The sequence below is a fragment of the Narcine bancroftii genome, chromosome 10 (assembly GCF_036971445.1).
Source record: "Narcine bancroftii isolate sNarBan1 chromosome 10, sNarBan1.hap1, whole genome shotgun sequence".
Lineage (NCBI taxonomy): Eukaryota > Metazoa > Chordata > Chondrichthyes > Torpediniformes > Narcinidae > Narcine > Narcine bancroftii.
In genome coordinates this window covers 21,803,291-21,821,896 of record NC_091478.1, presented here as the reverse complement: position 1 = coordinate 21,821,896, position 18,606 = coordinate 21,803,291, and the positions used below count along the sequence as shown (strand labels likewise).

General features: G+C 42.0%; 1 protein-coding gene across 1 annotated transcript in view; it reads left to right on the top strand.

The window, feature by feature from the left end:
* sfxn3 (sideroflexin 3) overlaps positions 1-15,784 on the top strand; it is a 33,676-nt gene extending 17,892 nt beyond the window's left edge. The window contains exons 7-11 of the mRNA XM_069900103.1: positions 1,562-1,689; positions 2,539-2,588; positions 6,069-6,118; positions 9,023-9,070; positions 11,481-15,784. Coding sequence (XP_069756204.1) covers positions 1,562-1,689; positions 2,539-2,588; positions 6,069-6,118; positions 9,023-9,070; positions 11,481-11,577 — 373 coding nt within the window. The 3' untranslated portion in view covers positions 11,578-15,784. The remainder of the gene's footprint in view (positions 1-1,561; positions 1,690-2,538; positions 2,589-6,068; positions 6,119-9,022; positions 9,071-11,480) is intronic.
* Positions 15,785-18,606: the final 2,822 nt, after the last annotated feature.

Sequence of the window (18,606 nt, the reverse complement as noted above, 5' to 3'; positions counted from 1 at the left end):
TCACTTACCTTTCTTGGATTTATGATATTGCTCCATGCTTGGACCATCTGTTACTCATGGCCAAAATACGATTCACGAAGTGAGATGTGATCGGCAAGGTGAAAACCATAAGTTTCACAGTGGGTAAAATTAAAATGCTTTTATTTGGGTTATAGTATAGAAGTTTAGGTGCACCAAAGAAAAGGTACAAGGACTGCCTAAAGAAATCTCTTGGTGCCTGCCACATTGACCACCGCCAGTGGGCTGATATCGCCTCAAACCGTGCATCTTGGCGCCTCACAGTTCGGCGGGCAGCAACCTCCTTTGAAGAAGACCGCAGAGCCCACCTCACTGACAAAAGACAAAGGAGGAAAAACCCAACACCCAACCCCAATCCACCAATTTTCCCTTGCAACCGCTGCAACTGTGTCTGCCTGTCCCGCATCGGACTTGTCAGCCACAATCGAGCCTGCAGCTGACGTGGACTTTTACCCCCTCCATAAATCTTCGTCCGCGAAGCCAAGCCAAAGAAGAAAGAAGTATAGAAGTTTACACTGAAAAGATTTGATCAGCTCCAAATGCACTTGTTTTAATCCACCTAATTTAGAGGGTAGAATTTCGAGAGACGTTTACAACCTCCCCCTCGTAAAGGCCAGTGAAGAAACAGCTCTTTATGTCTTGAGACGTGCTTTTACTTTAAAGAAGTTGGACTATGAATTTGAAGCCAAATCACGCAGAAAATGGCAGTTTTGGTGTTCAGTCGATTTCTGAATCATTAGTTTTTACTGCTTCTAAATGTTTTCAATATTTGCTTTGAGTTTCAAGTCATTGCACCATTTTTAAGATCAAGTGAAACATTTATATAATCAACAATATTTGAATAAAAATTTAATAACAGACACTAAATTAAAAGATGCTAGAAGTATGGGAGCACTCATGGGTTGATATTTCAAACCATATTTAATGGTTAGTCTGTGGTATTTTCTTTTCCTCCTGGTGGTTATTGCTTTCCAATCTTCACAGCAGTGTCTACGCTTCAAATGCACACACTATATAGTGTTTCGGATGTTTTGAATTTGCAAAAGATCACTGTAATAATTCAAGTCTTTCTGTCTAAGATCAAACCTGGCTGGATAAATTTATTATCAGCATCTTTTAAAGCCTGGATTTTGCACATATGAAGTGCATCTAGTCCTCCATGACTTGCTGAGACAGTTCACTAAATGCTGGTACACACGTTTGAGGGTGGCATGGACAGCATAATGGTTAACACAATCCTATTACAGAGCTAGTGTCCCAGGTTTGAATCCAGCACCGCCTGTAAGGAGTCTGTACGGCTCCCCTTGTCTGCGTGAGTTTCCTCTGGGCACTCCAGTTTCCTACCATCCTTCAAAAATGTATGAGGGTTGTAAGTTAATTGATGTATTTGGGGGCACAGGCTAGTGGGCAAGAAGAGCCTGTTACTGTGCTGTATGCCTAAATTTAAATTTCAAATAATTGTTCACTCATACAACGCTATGCATCAGACGGTGTTTGGAATCTTGTATCACGACCCCTTTGTGAAGTTGTTTACCTTTGGCAGAGAGCTGAAGTATGGGATACCAGTCACAGATGCCAATGGAAACCGACTTGGGGAATCGTCCAAAGCAGCACAGCAAGCCATCGTCCAGGTTGTGGTTTCTCGGATTGGGATGGCGATACCTGCCATGGGTAAGGGCACTTTCTTTAGTTGTATCGTCAGTTGTTGAGCCTCGTATAACTAGTGTCTGGTCAGGTTTAGCTGCAGGAGGGGGGGAATAGAGATTCCAGTGATCGGCACAATCTCTGTAAATGGGACCACGACTTGTCTCAAGTCTTGTGTGCCAGAAAATTCTTGCCATCCAAATTAATTTGGCATGCAGAGCTTTTTGGAAATGGAATAAGCTTAAACAAGCTCTGTGTCAAGTTGCATCCATCAGTATTTGCACTTTAGCCCTAAAGTTGATGCCAAGAACCTTAAATGCACTGTGGCTTTCCAATCCGAGGTTCTGCCATGAACACTGTTATTTCACTTTGATTAGGTTAACATTCATAAGTTAATTGCTTTGGGTTTGGTTGACTTAATCTTTTGAGAAGCACCCTAAAATCTCAAAAATGTTTTACTGCAGTTTAATGACACTAAATCAGATGGATAAGCAATGAATTTTTATTGGCCACTTTTTTTTGTTGAAGTCTGAGTAATTGTTTTAAGGAAAGTGTTTGTAGCATGGAGGTGACATACAGTGGTAAATTGGAAATCCCATATATAGCCCAGTCTTAAATTACAAGATTACCAAATCCCATTGTTTTCAGCTGTGTGGCTTCTGTTATGATAAATTTGCCTTTTGTTTTAGGATTCTGATACTTGTTTTTACATAAAGCAAATGAAAGCTGTTTCCATTAAAAGTTACTGCTTTCAAGTTGATATGTACTTGAATTAATGGGGTTAGTTGTAAATTAAAAATCACAAGTAATAAAAGTAGTCTTTTAATAATTGAAATGTAAATGATTCACCAGTAACATCCTTTCTCTGATCTCCAGCCATACCTCCAATTATCATGAATGCTTTGGAAAAAAGAGCATTTTTAAAGGTAAGGGGAGTAAAACGGGAAAATCTGCAGAGCCTGACTGCATTTTGCTCAGGCCCGAAACACTGGTTACTTCCTATCTGTGTGACCTGCTGAGTTTCTCCAGCACATTTGTGAATTGCACTCTGACAATTTTTTCAAAAGGTTTGCTTCCTGAAAAAAAGATTGTGGATTATGATCAACAACTTCAAACTGAACACAAAGATAATTTCAGATTTGCTATTATCATGTAGGAAGTTGGAGAAACATTAAATTAACTTTTAATGAATTTAGCATGTTTAATCGCTGACACATTGTGTTAGTTCAATTGACCTAAAAATGTTTTGCCACTGATTCTCGTTTGTACTCAGCAACTGATGCCTCTGGTGTCGGTGTCCAACAATAGTTGGCCAACACTGATGGATTCCATTTGCCCTGACACAACTTTTCCTTGGTCACAGTGTCCTGGTGAAACCTTTCACCATGTTCGTCACTGACAGCACCAAGATCTGCACGGGAGAAGTCCAAGTGCGAATTCAGAAAATGAATTTTCAATGACATGTTGCACTTTCCTGGTTTCATATGCTTGAAGTAGACTTAAAATATGACAGGAAATCACAAATATAGGTTATATCTAAAAAATGCAATGTGATAGGAAAATTTTAAGGTGATTTTTTTGTGTTCAGCAGCTCAAAATCCTTAAAATACATCCAAACGTGTTCAGGAAGCAAAATCTTTGTTTTTCAGTGTAATTTGTCTTGTGTGTCTATGTGTACATAACTACCACATGGGATTGTTTTGAGGAGAGGGCAGAATTTGTAAATGTACCATTGCAAAACATCCCATCAAGAGTGTCTTCATGTGTGCTGTGTTACCTCTTGCCATTCCACACTGTACTTGGAATTTTTTTTTGTCAAGTTAGAGTCCAGCTTTAAACCGAATTGAAGTTCTGGCGGACTGAAACTTGATGAAGGTAACACAAAATATTGATTCCCTTCCCATGGATTCGATATTATTTAAAACCGTGGGACCAGAGCAAATATGAAGGCTTCTGTTTTAAGGAGTTGTCACCAAATGACAAAGTTTTTTGCTGGAAAGATCTGCTCTTGGACTTGGTACATTCTTTCTGCAGCAGGCACTTCACTTGAAAGCATTCCATATAGATCCCTTCATCTAGATGTGAACCTACAGCATATAAAAGACTGATCCAAAGCACGACTCCTTTTGATTTTTAGTAAATGGGGTGGTGGAGAAAGGTCTGAACACATGGCCACTTTATGATGACATAGCTGAAATCCATTTTCTTTTAACTCTCCCTTGAGACATAGTTAAGGGAGCACCATTAGTGCAGCGGTTAGTACACTGCTATCTCAGTGTTAGCAACCTGGGCTTGAATCCGGCACCATCAGTAACGAGCTTGTACGTTCTCCCCGTGTCTGGGTGGGCTTTCTCCGGGTGCTCTGGTTTCCTCCTTTCCTCCACGTTTGGGGTTTGTACGTTAATTGGGATATTTGGGTGGCATGAGCTTGCGGGCTGGAAGGACATGTTCCCATATTGCATCTCTAAATTCTAATTTAATGTAGAGTTTATTTGTCATCACATGTACCGATTGTGATGAAGAGCTTAGTTTTGATTACTATCCAGTCATTGCAGAAAAAAGTCTCGAGAAAAGGTCCCAGCATGAAACGTTGACTGACCATTTCTCTCCACGGATGCTACCTGACCTGCCGAGTCCCTCTCTTTGTTCTTTGCAATTGTGATAGTACAGATCTATCACCAATGTACATAGTGTATATAGTTACTGTATCTAGACTGTGCTTACAGCGATTGGCTGAGAGCTAAGCCACGCCTATTGTCTGGGCCTTAAAGGGATGTGTCCCTAGCCAGGTCGGATCATTCCGGACTGGTCGGCCACCTGTGAAGAGCTCCTGTCTTTTGCTAATAAAAGCCTTGGTTTGGATCAACAAGTCTTTGATTCTTTCAACGAGCTCTACAGCAATAAAAGTCATCTTTCTCCGCACCACCATTGGATTTTAAAAAACACAGAAAACATAGTTAAAAACAATGTTACAACACCCAAATGCTGGAGAAACTCAGCAGTTCATGCAGCATCCATTAGAAGTAAAAGGTAGCCAACGTTTCGAGCTTGAGCCATTTGTCACAAATTTCTCCAGCACTTCTGTGTATTGCACTCAACCACAGCAACTGCAGATTTTCTTGTGTAACAATACATGTATACTATAATACAAGGATAGGTTGGTGGGGCAATTTCCTTTTTCTCTAATTTCTAGTGAAATGCCTGAGTGCTGTTTGCCTTCATTAGTTTAGAGAAATTGCTTCTGAAATACTTGTTTGAGTTTATTAGTAATTATCTTAGGTTTATAACCTGTAGCTTCGGAGTTTCCCCCAACTTAAAGAATGCAAATACTTTCCCTCAAAACCCTCTGTTTCTGAGAGGAAGGCATTCCACCTGTTTAGTCTTTGCTGGCAGTTGAAACCTTTCAATTTCTTTCAATCTTTTGTTTATTTTTTGGCACTTTTCTCGTGCCTCCAGATTGTTTTTGTTGTGAAGAGACCAGATGTGTTGCATGCCTTGGGTCTTTTACAAATGAATTGAGTGAATTTTTCCAAAATGTTATACCTATTTATTTTACATTATGTCTTTTATGTATGCATGTGATTGTTATGTGCTGTTTGTGTGCAAAGACCATGGTCTGGAGAAATGCTGTTTGATCTGGTTGATTATGTACAGATACCAGATACAGACCACTAAGTTCCTTAGAGTTCACTTAACTATTGACCTGTCGTGAACACACAACATCTTCTCACTTGTCAGGAAGGTGCAACTGCACTTCCTGAGAAGACTGAAGCGGGCAAGGCTACTGGCTACTGGCCACCATCATGCCAATCTTCTACAGGAGCTCTATCGAGAGTGTCTTGGCTGACTACATCACAGTGTGGTACGGTTGCTGCAGAGAAATGGATTGGAGGTCAGTCCACAAATCCACAGGACCATAAGAGTGGCAGAGAGAATCAATGGAGTCTTCCCCACCCCTCCAACCCCCCATTAACATGATCTATTGGAATAATTGTCTGAAGAGGGTGCATAAAATCGTTGAGTACCTCTTTCACCCTCACACAGATTCTTTCAGCTGCTGCCACTGGGAAAGAGATACAGGAGGATCAGAGCCAGCGCTGCCAGGCTGAGAAACAGCCTCTTCCCATGGGCAGTGAGAATACTGAACGACCAAAGGAACTGCTTACACTAACCATCTGAGACTCTCATATTCAAAAACAACATTTATTAATCTATTTCTACATATAAATATTTGTCCTGTATATGTATTGTCTGTATATGTGTATGGGTTTTGTGTCTGCGTGTTTTGCACCAAGGACTGGAGAACAGTGTATTGTACTTGTGCAATCTGCTAACTTGACAGAGGAAAATAAACTTGAACTTTTATGTTTTTCGCTCCACACACCCCCCCCCACCCCCCACTGCAGCGTTTTCCAGTGTTCAGCGCCCCAATTCAAGTTGGTCTGGTTGGCCTTTGGTGAGTGTTGTGTGTGAAGGGAAAAGTTTGGTGGGTTCAAAGAATAGCAAGTGTGGACACAGGTTGAATACAGAAATAATCTTTATTGAAACACATAAGGGGATTGCAACAGAGATAACACACACGAGTATTCTCAATTGCACAACCAGTCAAATCGGACTTAATACAGGTACAAAATCCTTTATCCAGAACCCTTGGGGGACAGTGTGTTCCGAATTTCAGGTTTTTCCAGATTTATGCCCATCCCAATTGTGCTGCCATCTCTCTCCCCCCGCCCACTTGAGTCGTGCTGCCGTCTCTCCCCCCCGCCCACCTGAGTCGTGCTGCCGTCTCTCCCCCCCGCCCACCTGAGTCGTGCTGCCGTCTCTCCCCCCCGCCCACCTGAGTCGTGCTGCCGTCTCTCCCCCCCGCCCACCTGAGTCGTGCTGCCGTCTCTCCCCCCCGCCCACCTGAGTCGCGCTGCTGTCTCTCTCTGCCAGTTTTTGGAGCTTTCCGGATTTTAGATGTCCAGATAAAGGATTTTGTACCTGTACTACCAATACCAGCAATTGCTTACAGTCTTACAAGCACAATACAACCCAGTCACTTTGGACTTAATAGAACCAATACAAGCAACTGTTTATACAGACATATCACAACCAAGGACTACATTATGCTATCTGCCATTCCTTGTCTAACGTGGGTATGGCTCAGATGCTATCTACAACTACAACAATATACAACAGCCTCAATCCCCATATAGTGCACACCTTACCATCGACTCCTCCAGCATTGCCCACAGCAGGGTTTGTCTCAGGGCCAAAGAGAAAGAAGGAAGAGCTACTGCACATGTGGACTTTATAGTGCAGTAAGCTGGAAAGTCCAGCCCAGGTAATCACTAGGTGATTAAAGGGGCCAATGGTCAGGTGTGCACTAATGGGTGGACAGAGTCCAACCTTGATTGACAGGTGAGGCGACTTCCGACTAGGCTCCAGATGGAGAGGTCACATGACCCTCCACAATCCACACTCCCACCAAGTTCCAGATGGAGAGATCATGTGACCCTCCACGCTCTTACAGTGGGTCACGTGCCTGAACACTGCATTTGGATGGGACTAACCTTGGGTAGCTCCAGCTGCTGCAGATGCAATGAGCCAAATTGGGGTGCTGACATCTCTGGGGTGTCATTCGTGAATGGTTGCTGTAGCACACTCATAGAATACGGCCTGGTTTCCCCATGGATACTTTGCACGTGATTTGGAGGATATCTAGCCAAGATGGTGGTGTTTCTGGTGGCCCTTCGTAACATCACTTTATTTAAAAAGAAAGAAAGCCACCAATTCAGCTGCAATAAACCACAGAGTTGAAATTACACCTGGTATCGACTACACGTATGAAATTTCTCTGCTGTTTTAGCGAATCTGTGATGACTTATGTTAAAATATTAGGCAGTGACACTTCGATGAATCCGATGACTTGCTTATAACCTGAGGGCATGTTTAGCATAACGCTATTACACCGCTAGTGATCTGGGTTCAAAATTTGGCACTATCCATAAGGAATTTATACATTCTCCCTTTGACTTGCATGGGTTTTCTCCTCCCATCCTCAAACAAACATATGGTGTTGATAGGTTAATTGGGTGGCATGGGTTTCATAGGCTGGAAGGGCCTTCTACCCTGCTGTATCATTTAAAAACAAAAATTCTAACCTGAGGCCCATGGTTTGCAGCACAGATGGTTTTTATTAAATAATCGGCCCACTAATGAAGGCCTGTCAAAGTTATTTTCTTTGTCACCTTGTGTAAATTTTAATATCTGTCCTTAGCATTTCTTGCACTGGTTTGTTCTGGATGGATTGTGCAGAAGTCGGTTAATACTGTTCCGTTAACTGGTAGATGTAATCTTAAATCAAAGCCCCAGCAATTGTTGGCATTATCTGTTGAGCTCTGTGAACAGAGCCATTCGCGATCACAGGAATTACCTGTGTCCTCTAGTCAGTCCGTTAATTAATCACAAACACATCCCTGCTGCAAGCAACTTGCATTTAATTGGAGGCACACAGAGATTGGATTGCTGAGTTACTGAGGTAATGCTGCTGTTGATCTATACATAAACATTATGAGTGTCTCTGTTGTTGTTTGTATATTCTTGCCTTGTACAAAATACAGGCACTTCTATACCTGAGCATGGACATGCTGTCAGCATGAACATCCCATTGTATGTCATATAACTGTTAAGAATGCGGAACACCCAACAGCCCATGCATAAATATTCTTGCCTCAGGTGCAGCCCTGATGTTAGTCACTGCCCCATTAGTTCCTGTGCATTCAGCTGATAAAGTGCAAGACTCCAGAAGTGCCTTTCATTCTCTCTCTCTCCTTCTCTCCCCCCGCCCCCCCCTCTCTTTTCTCTCTCTCTCTCTCCATCTGTTAACATTTTCCTTTAAAGCCTTTTTTTGAACATCTGTCCGAGTACCTCCATAGCAGAAGGTTATTGAACAAAACTTACCCATGAAGTGCATTGGGATATTTTACTTTGTTAACCCTAGTTTGTAGATATAATTTGCTGTTGTAGGAGACAGCTGACCCAATTCAATTCTCTGCCTGGGGGAAAATTGGTCGGCTTTTTCATTCCAATTACTCTGACCTTATTTTCAATGGAGCAGCATTTCAGAGCAGGTTGACCATGAAGTAGTGAGCAAAAAAAGTTTAAAAAAAAATCCGCAGGGACTGGAAATGTGAAATAGAACCAGGAAGTGGTAGAAATACTCACCAAGTGAGTCAGCCGTGAGTAGGCGAAGGGGTGGTTCACTCCATACGGATGCTGCCTGACCAGTTGTCTATTTCTAATATTGTTTGGAATAAGTTGACACATTAATTCAGAACAATGTTATTCACCATTTTTCCTTTCTCCTGTCCTTCAGCTTGGTCTTTGCCACTCCTCTGTGCTGTGCACTTTTTCCACAAAAAAGGTACGTAGCCTCTCATGGCCCTCCGTGCCTGCTCAGTTTCCTTTTGTTATCATTACCTACAAGGTAATTTAAATCAGAATGCCAATTGTGTTATAGCTGTTGATTTTTGTGCTGGTTCGTCAGGGCATGCTGCATTGTGTTACTGCCCACTTGGACACAGGGCTGCGATGCAACAGAGGCATTGCCTCAGTGCTTCTCTGCCATGGTCAGGACTGCTGGACAATACATTACCTCCTTGGGAATTTGTCAGAAGGACAAACCTCGAGGGATTCTTAGGGGTTCTTAGCTGGAGTACACGCAAACAGCCTTTTGTACTGAGGTCAGACGACACAAGAACCAGAGGACATGGGTTAAAGGTTAATGTTTAGAGGGAACATTATGGGGAACGACTTCACGCAGAGAGTGGTGGGAGTGTGGGATGAGCTGCCAGCTGAAGTGGGTCGATTTGGATATATATATGGTGGGGGGAGGGGGGTGCACCGTTAGTGCAACGCTATTACACTGACGCTATGAATCCCGCACTGCACGTAAGGAGTTTGTACGTTTTCCTCGTGTCTGCGTGGCTTTCCTCTGGGAGCCCCAGTTTACCTCCCACCCATCAAAATGTACAGGGGTTGTAGGTTAATAGGGCTATTTGGGTAGTACGGGCTTGTGAGCCAGTAGGGCCTGTTACCATGCTGTATGACTAAATTAAAATTAAATGAAAACAGTTAAAAAATAAAATATTAAATTTAAGAGCAATTTGGATAGATACATGGATGGGTGGAGTATGGAGGGCTATTGTCTGGCCAATGGGACCAGGCAGAATAATAGTTCGGTACTAGATGGGCCGATTGCCTGTTTCTGTACTGTCGTGTTCTATAATTCTAATCATGCTCTCTTGTCATTAGAAAATATCCATTACCTTCTTGTCTTGCTATACATTAAAATTGATTTTCCACTTCAAAAATCCACTGGGAGCCCTTGTGTCAGATTCTTGAAGGTACATTGGTTAAGGGTCCAGCAATTTCAATTCTGCTTGAACAGGGAGTGAAATGGACCATTTCTGTTCCAAATGTCATGTTACAATACACTGGTGGCATGAGAAAAAAGATGGTTTAAATACTGCACACCACCAGCAAGCGTGGAGGGGGAGAATAAAAATCATCTTTCACATCAATTATCTGATGCCCTCACCAGTTTTGTAGGTAATGATTCATGGATCTACCTGCAGTTGGCCAATATGACCACATGATGGTGCTGTATTAACTTGGTCCTTTGGCTGCCTCTGTAATGTTTCATGAATGCAGCAAGGATCCATGCAGTGAAACTCAGAATCCAGGCGTAAGGCTCACTGGATTTCCATTTTCCACATTCCCTTTCAAGTCAGTGGAGTCACTTTAAAATGTATTAAAATGTATTGCAGAACCATGTGATGTCTTAAAGGAAAAAGCAAATTGGGAGGTTTTTTTTGGTATTGATAAGAGCAGCAACCTCCTTTGAAGAAGACCACAGAGCCCACCTCACTGACAAAAGGCAAAGGAGGAAAAACCCAACACCCAACCCCAACCAACCTATTTTCCCCTGCAACCACTGCAACCGTGTCTGCCTGTCCCGCATCGGACTTGTCAGCCACAAACGAGCCTGCAGCTGACGTGGACGTTTACCCCCTCCATAAATCTTCGTCCGTGAAGCCAAGCCAAAGAAAGAAAGAAGATAAGAGTAACTTACATTTGAGAGCATAGAACACTACAGCACAGTACAGGCCTTTCGGCCATCAATGTTGTGCTGACCTATATATTCCTACCAAATTTAAAAAAAAACTAAACCCTTCCTACCCCGTAACCTATTTTTCTTTCATCCTTGTGCCTGTCTAAGAGTCTCTTAAATGCCCCTAATGTTTCAACCTCTACTAGCTCCCAAGGCAAAGCATTCCAGACACCCACAACTCTGTGTGTAAGAAAATCTTACCCCTGATGTCACTCCTAGACATTCCTGTCTTCACTTTGTATAAATGTCCTCTGGTGTTTGCTTTTCCTGCCCTGGGAAAAAGGTGCTGGCTGTCCACCTTATCTATGCCTCTCATAACCTTGTAGATCTCTATTAAGTCACCTCTCATCCTTCTATGCTCCAAAGAGAAAAGTCCCAGCTCTGCTAACCTTGCCTCAAAAGACATTTTCCAAACCAGGCAACATCCTGGTAAATCTCCTCTGCACCCTCTCCATCGCTTTCATATCCTTCCATTAACGAGGTGACCAGAACATTTGTCAATTTGCAGTATTGCTCAAGGATGGCCTGTAACCTGAAGACAGAATAATTTGCCTCCTTGATTATCTAGTTACTTGTCAGGAGATGCAGACTCGGGCACCTGGAGGGAAAGAACACCTTGTTGCCATTAACCCGTGTCCGTGTTGTACTTTCCATTTGACAGTTCCATGAAGGTTTCAAGGCTCGAACCAGAACTGCAGGCTCAGATTCAGGCGAGAGATTCTGCTATCAATGTTGTATACTTCAACAAGGGCTTATAGTCATCACCTCAGCAGCCTGGCCAAGACAGTCATCGATTCACCTTGGTAACAACAGTAACTGCTCCTTCAATTGTCTGAAATTATCATCCGGCATCAGCCCAAGAAGCTTCTTGTAAGTCTTAGCAGGAAGTTGCAGCAAAGTATTATTGTCTGAGGATGCTGTAATGCTAAAAATGGGGAGAGCGTGATTCATGTAATTGACCACTATAAATTTTACCTTCCCTGTAATGGAATTGAACTTTAAAAATGGTGCGTGATTAAATGGAAATACAGGTTTAGAAGGTTTCCCAGGAGACCTGACTGGAAGCCTTGTTCCCTTAAGGAATTGCTAAGATTTTAAAATTACAGGAGTGGGAATAAATAATTAATACCAAAAGCATGGATCATCATTATAATGGCACATCTGCCGACCTCTCCAGATGCTCAGGGAATCCATAATTCATCCAGTCCCATTCCATCAATCTAAACGGAGGCCCTTCCACATCCATTTCTTCAAATCCAATGAAAGACGCACAGTTGTTAACTGCAACCTCTCTGTTGCTTTTGTTGATCCTGTAAACCCAAGGTGATTTGTGTTCAGTTGATTTCATTGTTGAAAACATTGCCTTGTTACAGTTTCTGGTTACTTTGCTTCACTGCCATGTTTCCACCTTTCCTGGATTTGAACCTACTTACCATCGGCATCAGAGAGCTGGCTTCCATTTAACTCAGCGGGTTGAGAAAAAGAGCGGTCGGCCTTTCCAGCTGAAACCCTTACTCTAGGCCTGAAACCATTTTTTCTCTCCCACTGACGCTACTTGGCCTGCTGAGTTCCTCCAGCAGATTGTGTTTAGCATTGAACTTTCAAATATTTATCCATCTCCACCTTAAACTGATTATCTGGCCTCCATCACCTTCGTGGAAGGGGGCAGAGAATTCACCACCCCACGAGAGAGAAAAAAATTCTCCGCTCCTCAGTTTCAAGTGAGTGGCCTGTTATTCTGTAGCTCTGTCCCCAAAATTGTGTGCAATTTTGGTCACCTGACTACAGGAAAGATTTTAATAAGACTGAAAGAATGCAGAGCAGATTTACTCAGGATGTTGCCTGGACTTCAAGAACTGAGTTACAGGGAAAGTTTAGACAAGTTAGGACTTTATTCCCAGAACGTAGAAGAATGAGGGGAGATTTGATAGAGCTATTTAGAATTATGAGGGGTGTAGACAGAGTTAATGTAGATAGACTTTTCCCACTGAGGGTAGGTGAGATACAAACCAGAGGGTTAAGGGTGAAAGGAGAAAAGTTTAGTTGGAACATTAGGGGAAACTTCTTCACACTGAAAGTGGTGGGAGTGTGGAACGAGCTGTCAGCTGAAGCTCAATTTTAACATTTAAGAAGAATTTGGACAGCTACATGGATGGGAGAGATATGGAGGGCTATGGAGTGGGTGCAGGTCAGTGAGATTAGGCTGAAAAAGTTCGGCACAGACTAGAAGTGTCAAAGGGATTGTTTCTGTGCTGTAATGTTCTATGGTTTGGTGAAAAGATCTGTCAAGCCTTCTCAGTTAGCGCAATGCTATTACAGTGCCAGCAACCAGGGTTTGAATGTGGGCCTGTCTGTAAGGAGTTTGTATGTTCTCCCTGTGTCTGCGTGGGTTTTTACTGGGTGCTCCGGTGTGGTGGTACACCACCGGCCTACTGCAGAGGGCAACCTCTGTACCTGCAGGAGTGTAAGGGGACAGGACAACACCTGGCTGTCTGTCAATCAGTCAGCCTGAATGGATCAAGCCCCACCCGGTCGGGTATCAATCACCCAACGGAATACAAGCCTGCGCTGGCCTCCCGAGGACTCACTCAGAGTTGCTGCAGCCACAACCAGCCTGGTTCTGTGGAAGTCTTTGTGGATTAAAGCCTGTTGTACAGTCTTTATCTTTGTGTGTGTCTGATTCTGGCTAACAGTGCACCACATCCATTTTTTTTCCCCACCCTTCAAAATGTACTGGGGTTGTAGGTTAATTGGGTGGCACAGGCTTGGGGAGGGGGGTCGAAAGGGCCCGTTACCGTGCTGTCTTCTAAATTTAAATCAGGATTTTGGCTGAAGCTGGGTCCTGAGGCAAAAAGCAATCTGCTGGAGGAAGTCATTGGGTCAATCAGCATCAGTGGGTGGGGGAGGGGGGACTTGTCGACACTTCCGAATGAAAGCAAGTGCGGTTGTAAGGCCAGAGCCTTCACATGGAAATGGCCATTGTACTCTTTTGAATGTGGAAAACTTTGACAATGAACCTGGAGCCCCAATGTGTCCAGTAATGCTGCAAGTTTAATACTTTATTTTTAAGCGTGTGCATCCTTAACAAACCTAAACAAGGGAGATTACCCCCACTGAAAACAAGAGTATTCAGGTGAAAATCACTTGAAGCAGGCAGGAGTTTACTCTTAATGTTTCGCAGTTGGTTGACAATGCTGTGTGACTTCTTGGAGACCACTCAGATGCTGACCTGCGAGGAGTACTGTATAAAAGCACCACTTGGCTCCATAATACACATAGACTTTACAATCTCGGGTCAGGAGCCTAGTTTGTGGTGAAGTTTCTAGCTGAGTGCGTTGAGGTGCATTGAAGCATCTTAATATATTCTACCAGTGATATAGAAATATGTGATTTAAAAAAAAATTCTGTGTATAATGACTTGGATTACTGGCATTCAGTGTCACTCACGTTAATATGAGTGAATTAGAAAGTTGTAAAACCAGTAGAAATTAGAAGTTCATTCTTGCAAATAGAATCAGACCAAGTGTCCATCTATTGGTAAATCTCTCTTAAGTCTTTTTATTGGGGTGTGGCTACAGCTGTGTTCCTGTGTACATCAGATATGGCTGCCATATTTTAACAAAGGTGCTGTGTTGGTTGCTAAGATTATATGTAATTTTTTCTATGGGAATTCAACTATGCATCTCGGTAATCCACTAATAAGGAGCAGGGAGTCAGACTTCCAGGTCATCGCTATGGATTTTTTTTGCTATGGACAAAGAAATAAATATGAATTGAATTTGGTTAACTTCTGTCCATACGGTTCCCCAGCAGATACAATGTTGGATCCAGGGAAAGGTTACCTTTGTTATTGTGGTTAGTATGTTGGCCAAATCCTGCCAAAATGGGGCTATCTTTGCACAGGACCAGGTTGCATGAACGAACGTTCTCTGCTCCACTCCACATCTGAAGCACGTCTCCTGCACCTCTGGTTTTGCCTTGTGAATCTTTTATGGAGTGAGGTAGAGCTGGTGCAGGAAGTTGTATTGAACCCGTCTGTATCTAGAATTAATAAATGTTGTCACCCTGTCTCTACACAAATCCAACCAACATCTCTCATCAATTGTGATGCCCAAGTCTGACTCCCATCTCTCTCTCTCTCTCTCTTGATCTGTGTAGCCCCTGCTTGAGGCTTTCACCTTGGAGTACCGAGTAAATAAATTTAGGTGCATTTCCCAGTCAAAGCAACCCTTCAACCTCAGTAGGTGTAGGTGGGGTCATTGTAGGGCCCCACCTATCCCTTAGAAATGATCTTAACTTGAGGAAACAGTGAAAGGTCCCAGAAGACTTTAACTGTTCGAAGGATATAAGCCATCTCCCCTTGTAGCAGTCCTCAATGTCTCGGATCCCCAGTCGATGCCAAATCTCCAGGATTCTATTGCCCATGTTGATGTTAATATGAATGAATTATGAGCCAGTGGCGCCTTTTGTGATATTTCCACTTTCCCTCCAATACTCTCATTGATCTCGTGCCAGATTTTAATCAGATATTTAAGAATGGGGTTATCTGTTTCTTTGCTATTAATTTGGCATCCCATTTGTATATGAAATCCTTCACTGTCCTTTTCCCCATGGCATGCAATCCCATTTGCACTCAGGTGGGTGGTTCCCCCTCCTCAAAGAAAGATGCAAGGAACCTCAACTGAGCTGCTAGATGATATTTCTTAAAATCAGGCAACCTTAGCCCCCCCCCCCCCCAACCAAGCTGTAGTCCCATGTCAGTTTTTTTTTTCAGGGCTATTCTGGGTACTTTCCAGATGAATTTCCTTATGCTATCATTCAGCGCCTTAAAAAATTGTGGCAGTGGAATTGGCAAAGACCGGAAGAGGTATTGGAGTCCTGGCATTGCCTTCATCTTTATGCAGTTAACCCTTCCCATAAAAGTGATGGGCAGATTCCTCCATCTCATTGTCACCTTCAATCTTTTCCAGCATTTTGTTGGGGGGGGGGGGGGTGGGGGGGTAGTTGAGTTTGTATACATTTTCCAGGTTATTATCAATCTTGATTCCTCAGTATTTCACAGCTCCTGGATGCCAAATGAAATCGCTGTTTCTTTTATATTCTTCGTGGTCAAATTTATTCAGTGGCATGATATTGCTTTTTTTCTATGTTGGCTTTATAGCCCAATATCGTGGTAAGCAACTTTGGCAAAGACCTGGCCGGGTCTGTCAGGTGCAACAGCACGTCATCTGACATTAGATTTATCTTGTGCTGCGCTAACCCACTTTGAATCCCTTTATCACTGGATCTTTCCTGATAAGAGCTCTCTGAATTTCTGTCCTCTTGACAGTGGGTCTCCGTTCTTAACTTTTTTGTAACCTTAAGATGAAACATAAACTAAAAATGTCCTAGGAGATAAGAAAACAAACAGATCATTGGAAGTACATTAATGCCCTTCCCATTGAAGCAGTTTTAATGGATACATTAAGGTTTTGTGTCATAACTATTAGGAATGATTTGTGGATGAATATTGTTCACTTACCAGAGCCACACATCATAAAACTAGGGCCAATTAGAAATCTCGCAGTCTAATCTAACAGAGGATTTCCAAAGAAACTGTAGTAAACAGGGAATTTCTAACATATATTGTCACAATGCTCTTTGCTTATTCAAGTCCCATTTTGAATGATGAAGAGTGACTCAACATTAATTTGGATTCCCAATTTTAGTAATGAGTAATACTCGGGATTGGGACTGGGTTTGCTTTCGTAGTGCCTGAGGATAATCATTTCATGCACTTGGACCATGATAATCAGTCAAGTGGATGCTCTTGCAGGTTATCAAAGTGAATTTCAAGGGAAATCTCAAAAGCCAAATTAATGGCAACCCCTTGGCCATTGAAAAGAAAAGCTGAGCTCGACCTGTGCTGTCCTGCATAAATTGGCAGGTTCTTATGACACTATATCCAAAGCTAAAGAATGTTTCTTTATGTGATAGGTGAGATTTCATTGCCCGTTTTATATAATATATTCCCATCTGCTCGTGATAATTCAAAATCAGTTCCACAAGGTTTCATTAAAAACATCTAACTCCTAAACACTCTCCATTTCAGTATGGATTTCATCCAGTATGAAAGGACTGTGAGATAAATTTCAATCATGTCCCTTTTTGGATGGGACAGGTCACTCACTATTCAATGATGTTTCTGATGCCATTTTGTGGAATTAGGCTAGTGTGCTGTGGAACTGAGATTGGAAATGCTTTGTCCTTTATTGGGCTGTGATCATCATAGCCAAGATCTCCTAATTAACATGAGTGAGCCTGCTAGGTAACAAGAGTGAGGCCATTAGTAATCCCAACAATGCTACTTGATGAGGTGAATATTTGGCATTTGATGCTATCAGAATTTTTATTGGAAAAACCCAAAGGTTAATGTATCATGTGATTGAAGCAACACCCACCGACTCTGAAAAATCCATGCTGGTCTTATTATTACAGTATTTTCTATTTACCTTGTTACATCAAAATGCAGATGATTGAAGATAAATATATTGTTCATTATTGTTATTTATGTTTATTTAAAACAATATTAGAACTACAGTAAAAGTCCTAAATTCCGGACTCCTCGGGGATTGGGTGGGTTTGGATTTTCCAGATTTTTGGGCAGTACTTAAAAAATTCAAATTTATGGAGGAATAAAGAAGAGATGAATGGGTAAATTTTGATAGTTTATTCATTAGCAAATGCAGCACGCCTCATTTATCAAAACAAAGACAAAGAAAAATAAGGTCAACACGACAAAAATGTAAGCATAAAATGTTTTCACTACAAAAAAAACCATGTAATGCTTGAAATTATGTTTATAAATGAACATGTGTAACAGAAAAGTTCAGTGTACAAATAAATTTCTTTGTGATAAGATCACCTGTATTACGTGTGGCCGCTGGTTGCCGGGCTTGCGCATGCACACAAAAGTCCACTAAATTAACAAAGTTTGAGAGTCGGGATTCTCAGGGGGTCTGGAATTTTGGCATGCGGATTTTTGGACTTTTACTGTATTCGAAATTTGAGCTATCGAAAGAGCCACTGGCTCAGGGACAGTTCTCCCACAGATTTTTTTCTTTATTCCTTGTCAGTCTTGATCTTCACTCCAAATTATCTTGGATCAAGAGCAAAAATAATCTGGGAGAACTCTGCAGGAACACCGTGCATATTTGTGTGTGTGTATATATATATATATATATATATATATATATATATATATAATATATATACACATGTATAACATACAGGTTATACACATATATACATATATGTATGTGTGGCTTTGCAGTACCATGATAGAATGAGTAATCACTCCCCGATAGATTTTATATGTTTGCTTATATATTTGTGGATGCTGTTTGATTTATACAGCTGTTCTGGTACATTGTGTAATAGGTGTAATAAAACCGTATGTGTTAGTGTGGAGTCATTCTTACTGAAAAATGGGAAATAAAGCTTATTTCAAAATTGGCTGTGGTTGCTTACATTCCTCTCTCTTAAAGATACTGGAATAACGTTCATATTGGACTGATGTGGATCTGTACAGTTTGTGACCCAGAACAATGTTGCACAAATATAATTGGAAGGTCCATCAGCTGTATCTTCCAGTTTAAGTCTTGAATGATGAACCAATCCAGTTCACCCTGCTGAGCAACTCCCCCCCCCCCCCCAACTGCACTTTATCTGAAAGGTACAGGAATGTTAGGGGACCTACTGAAGTGTCAAACTTGTGGCATTTTTTTCCGTGGTCATTTATGAAGCAT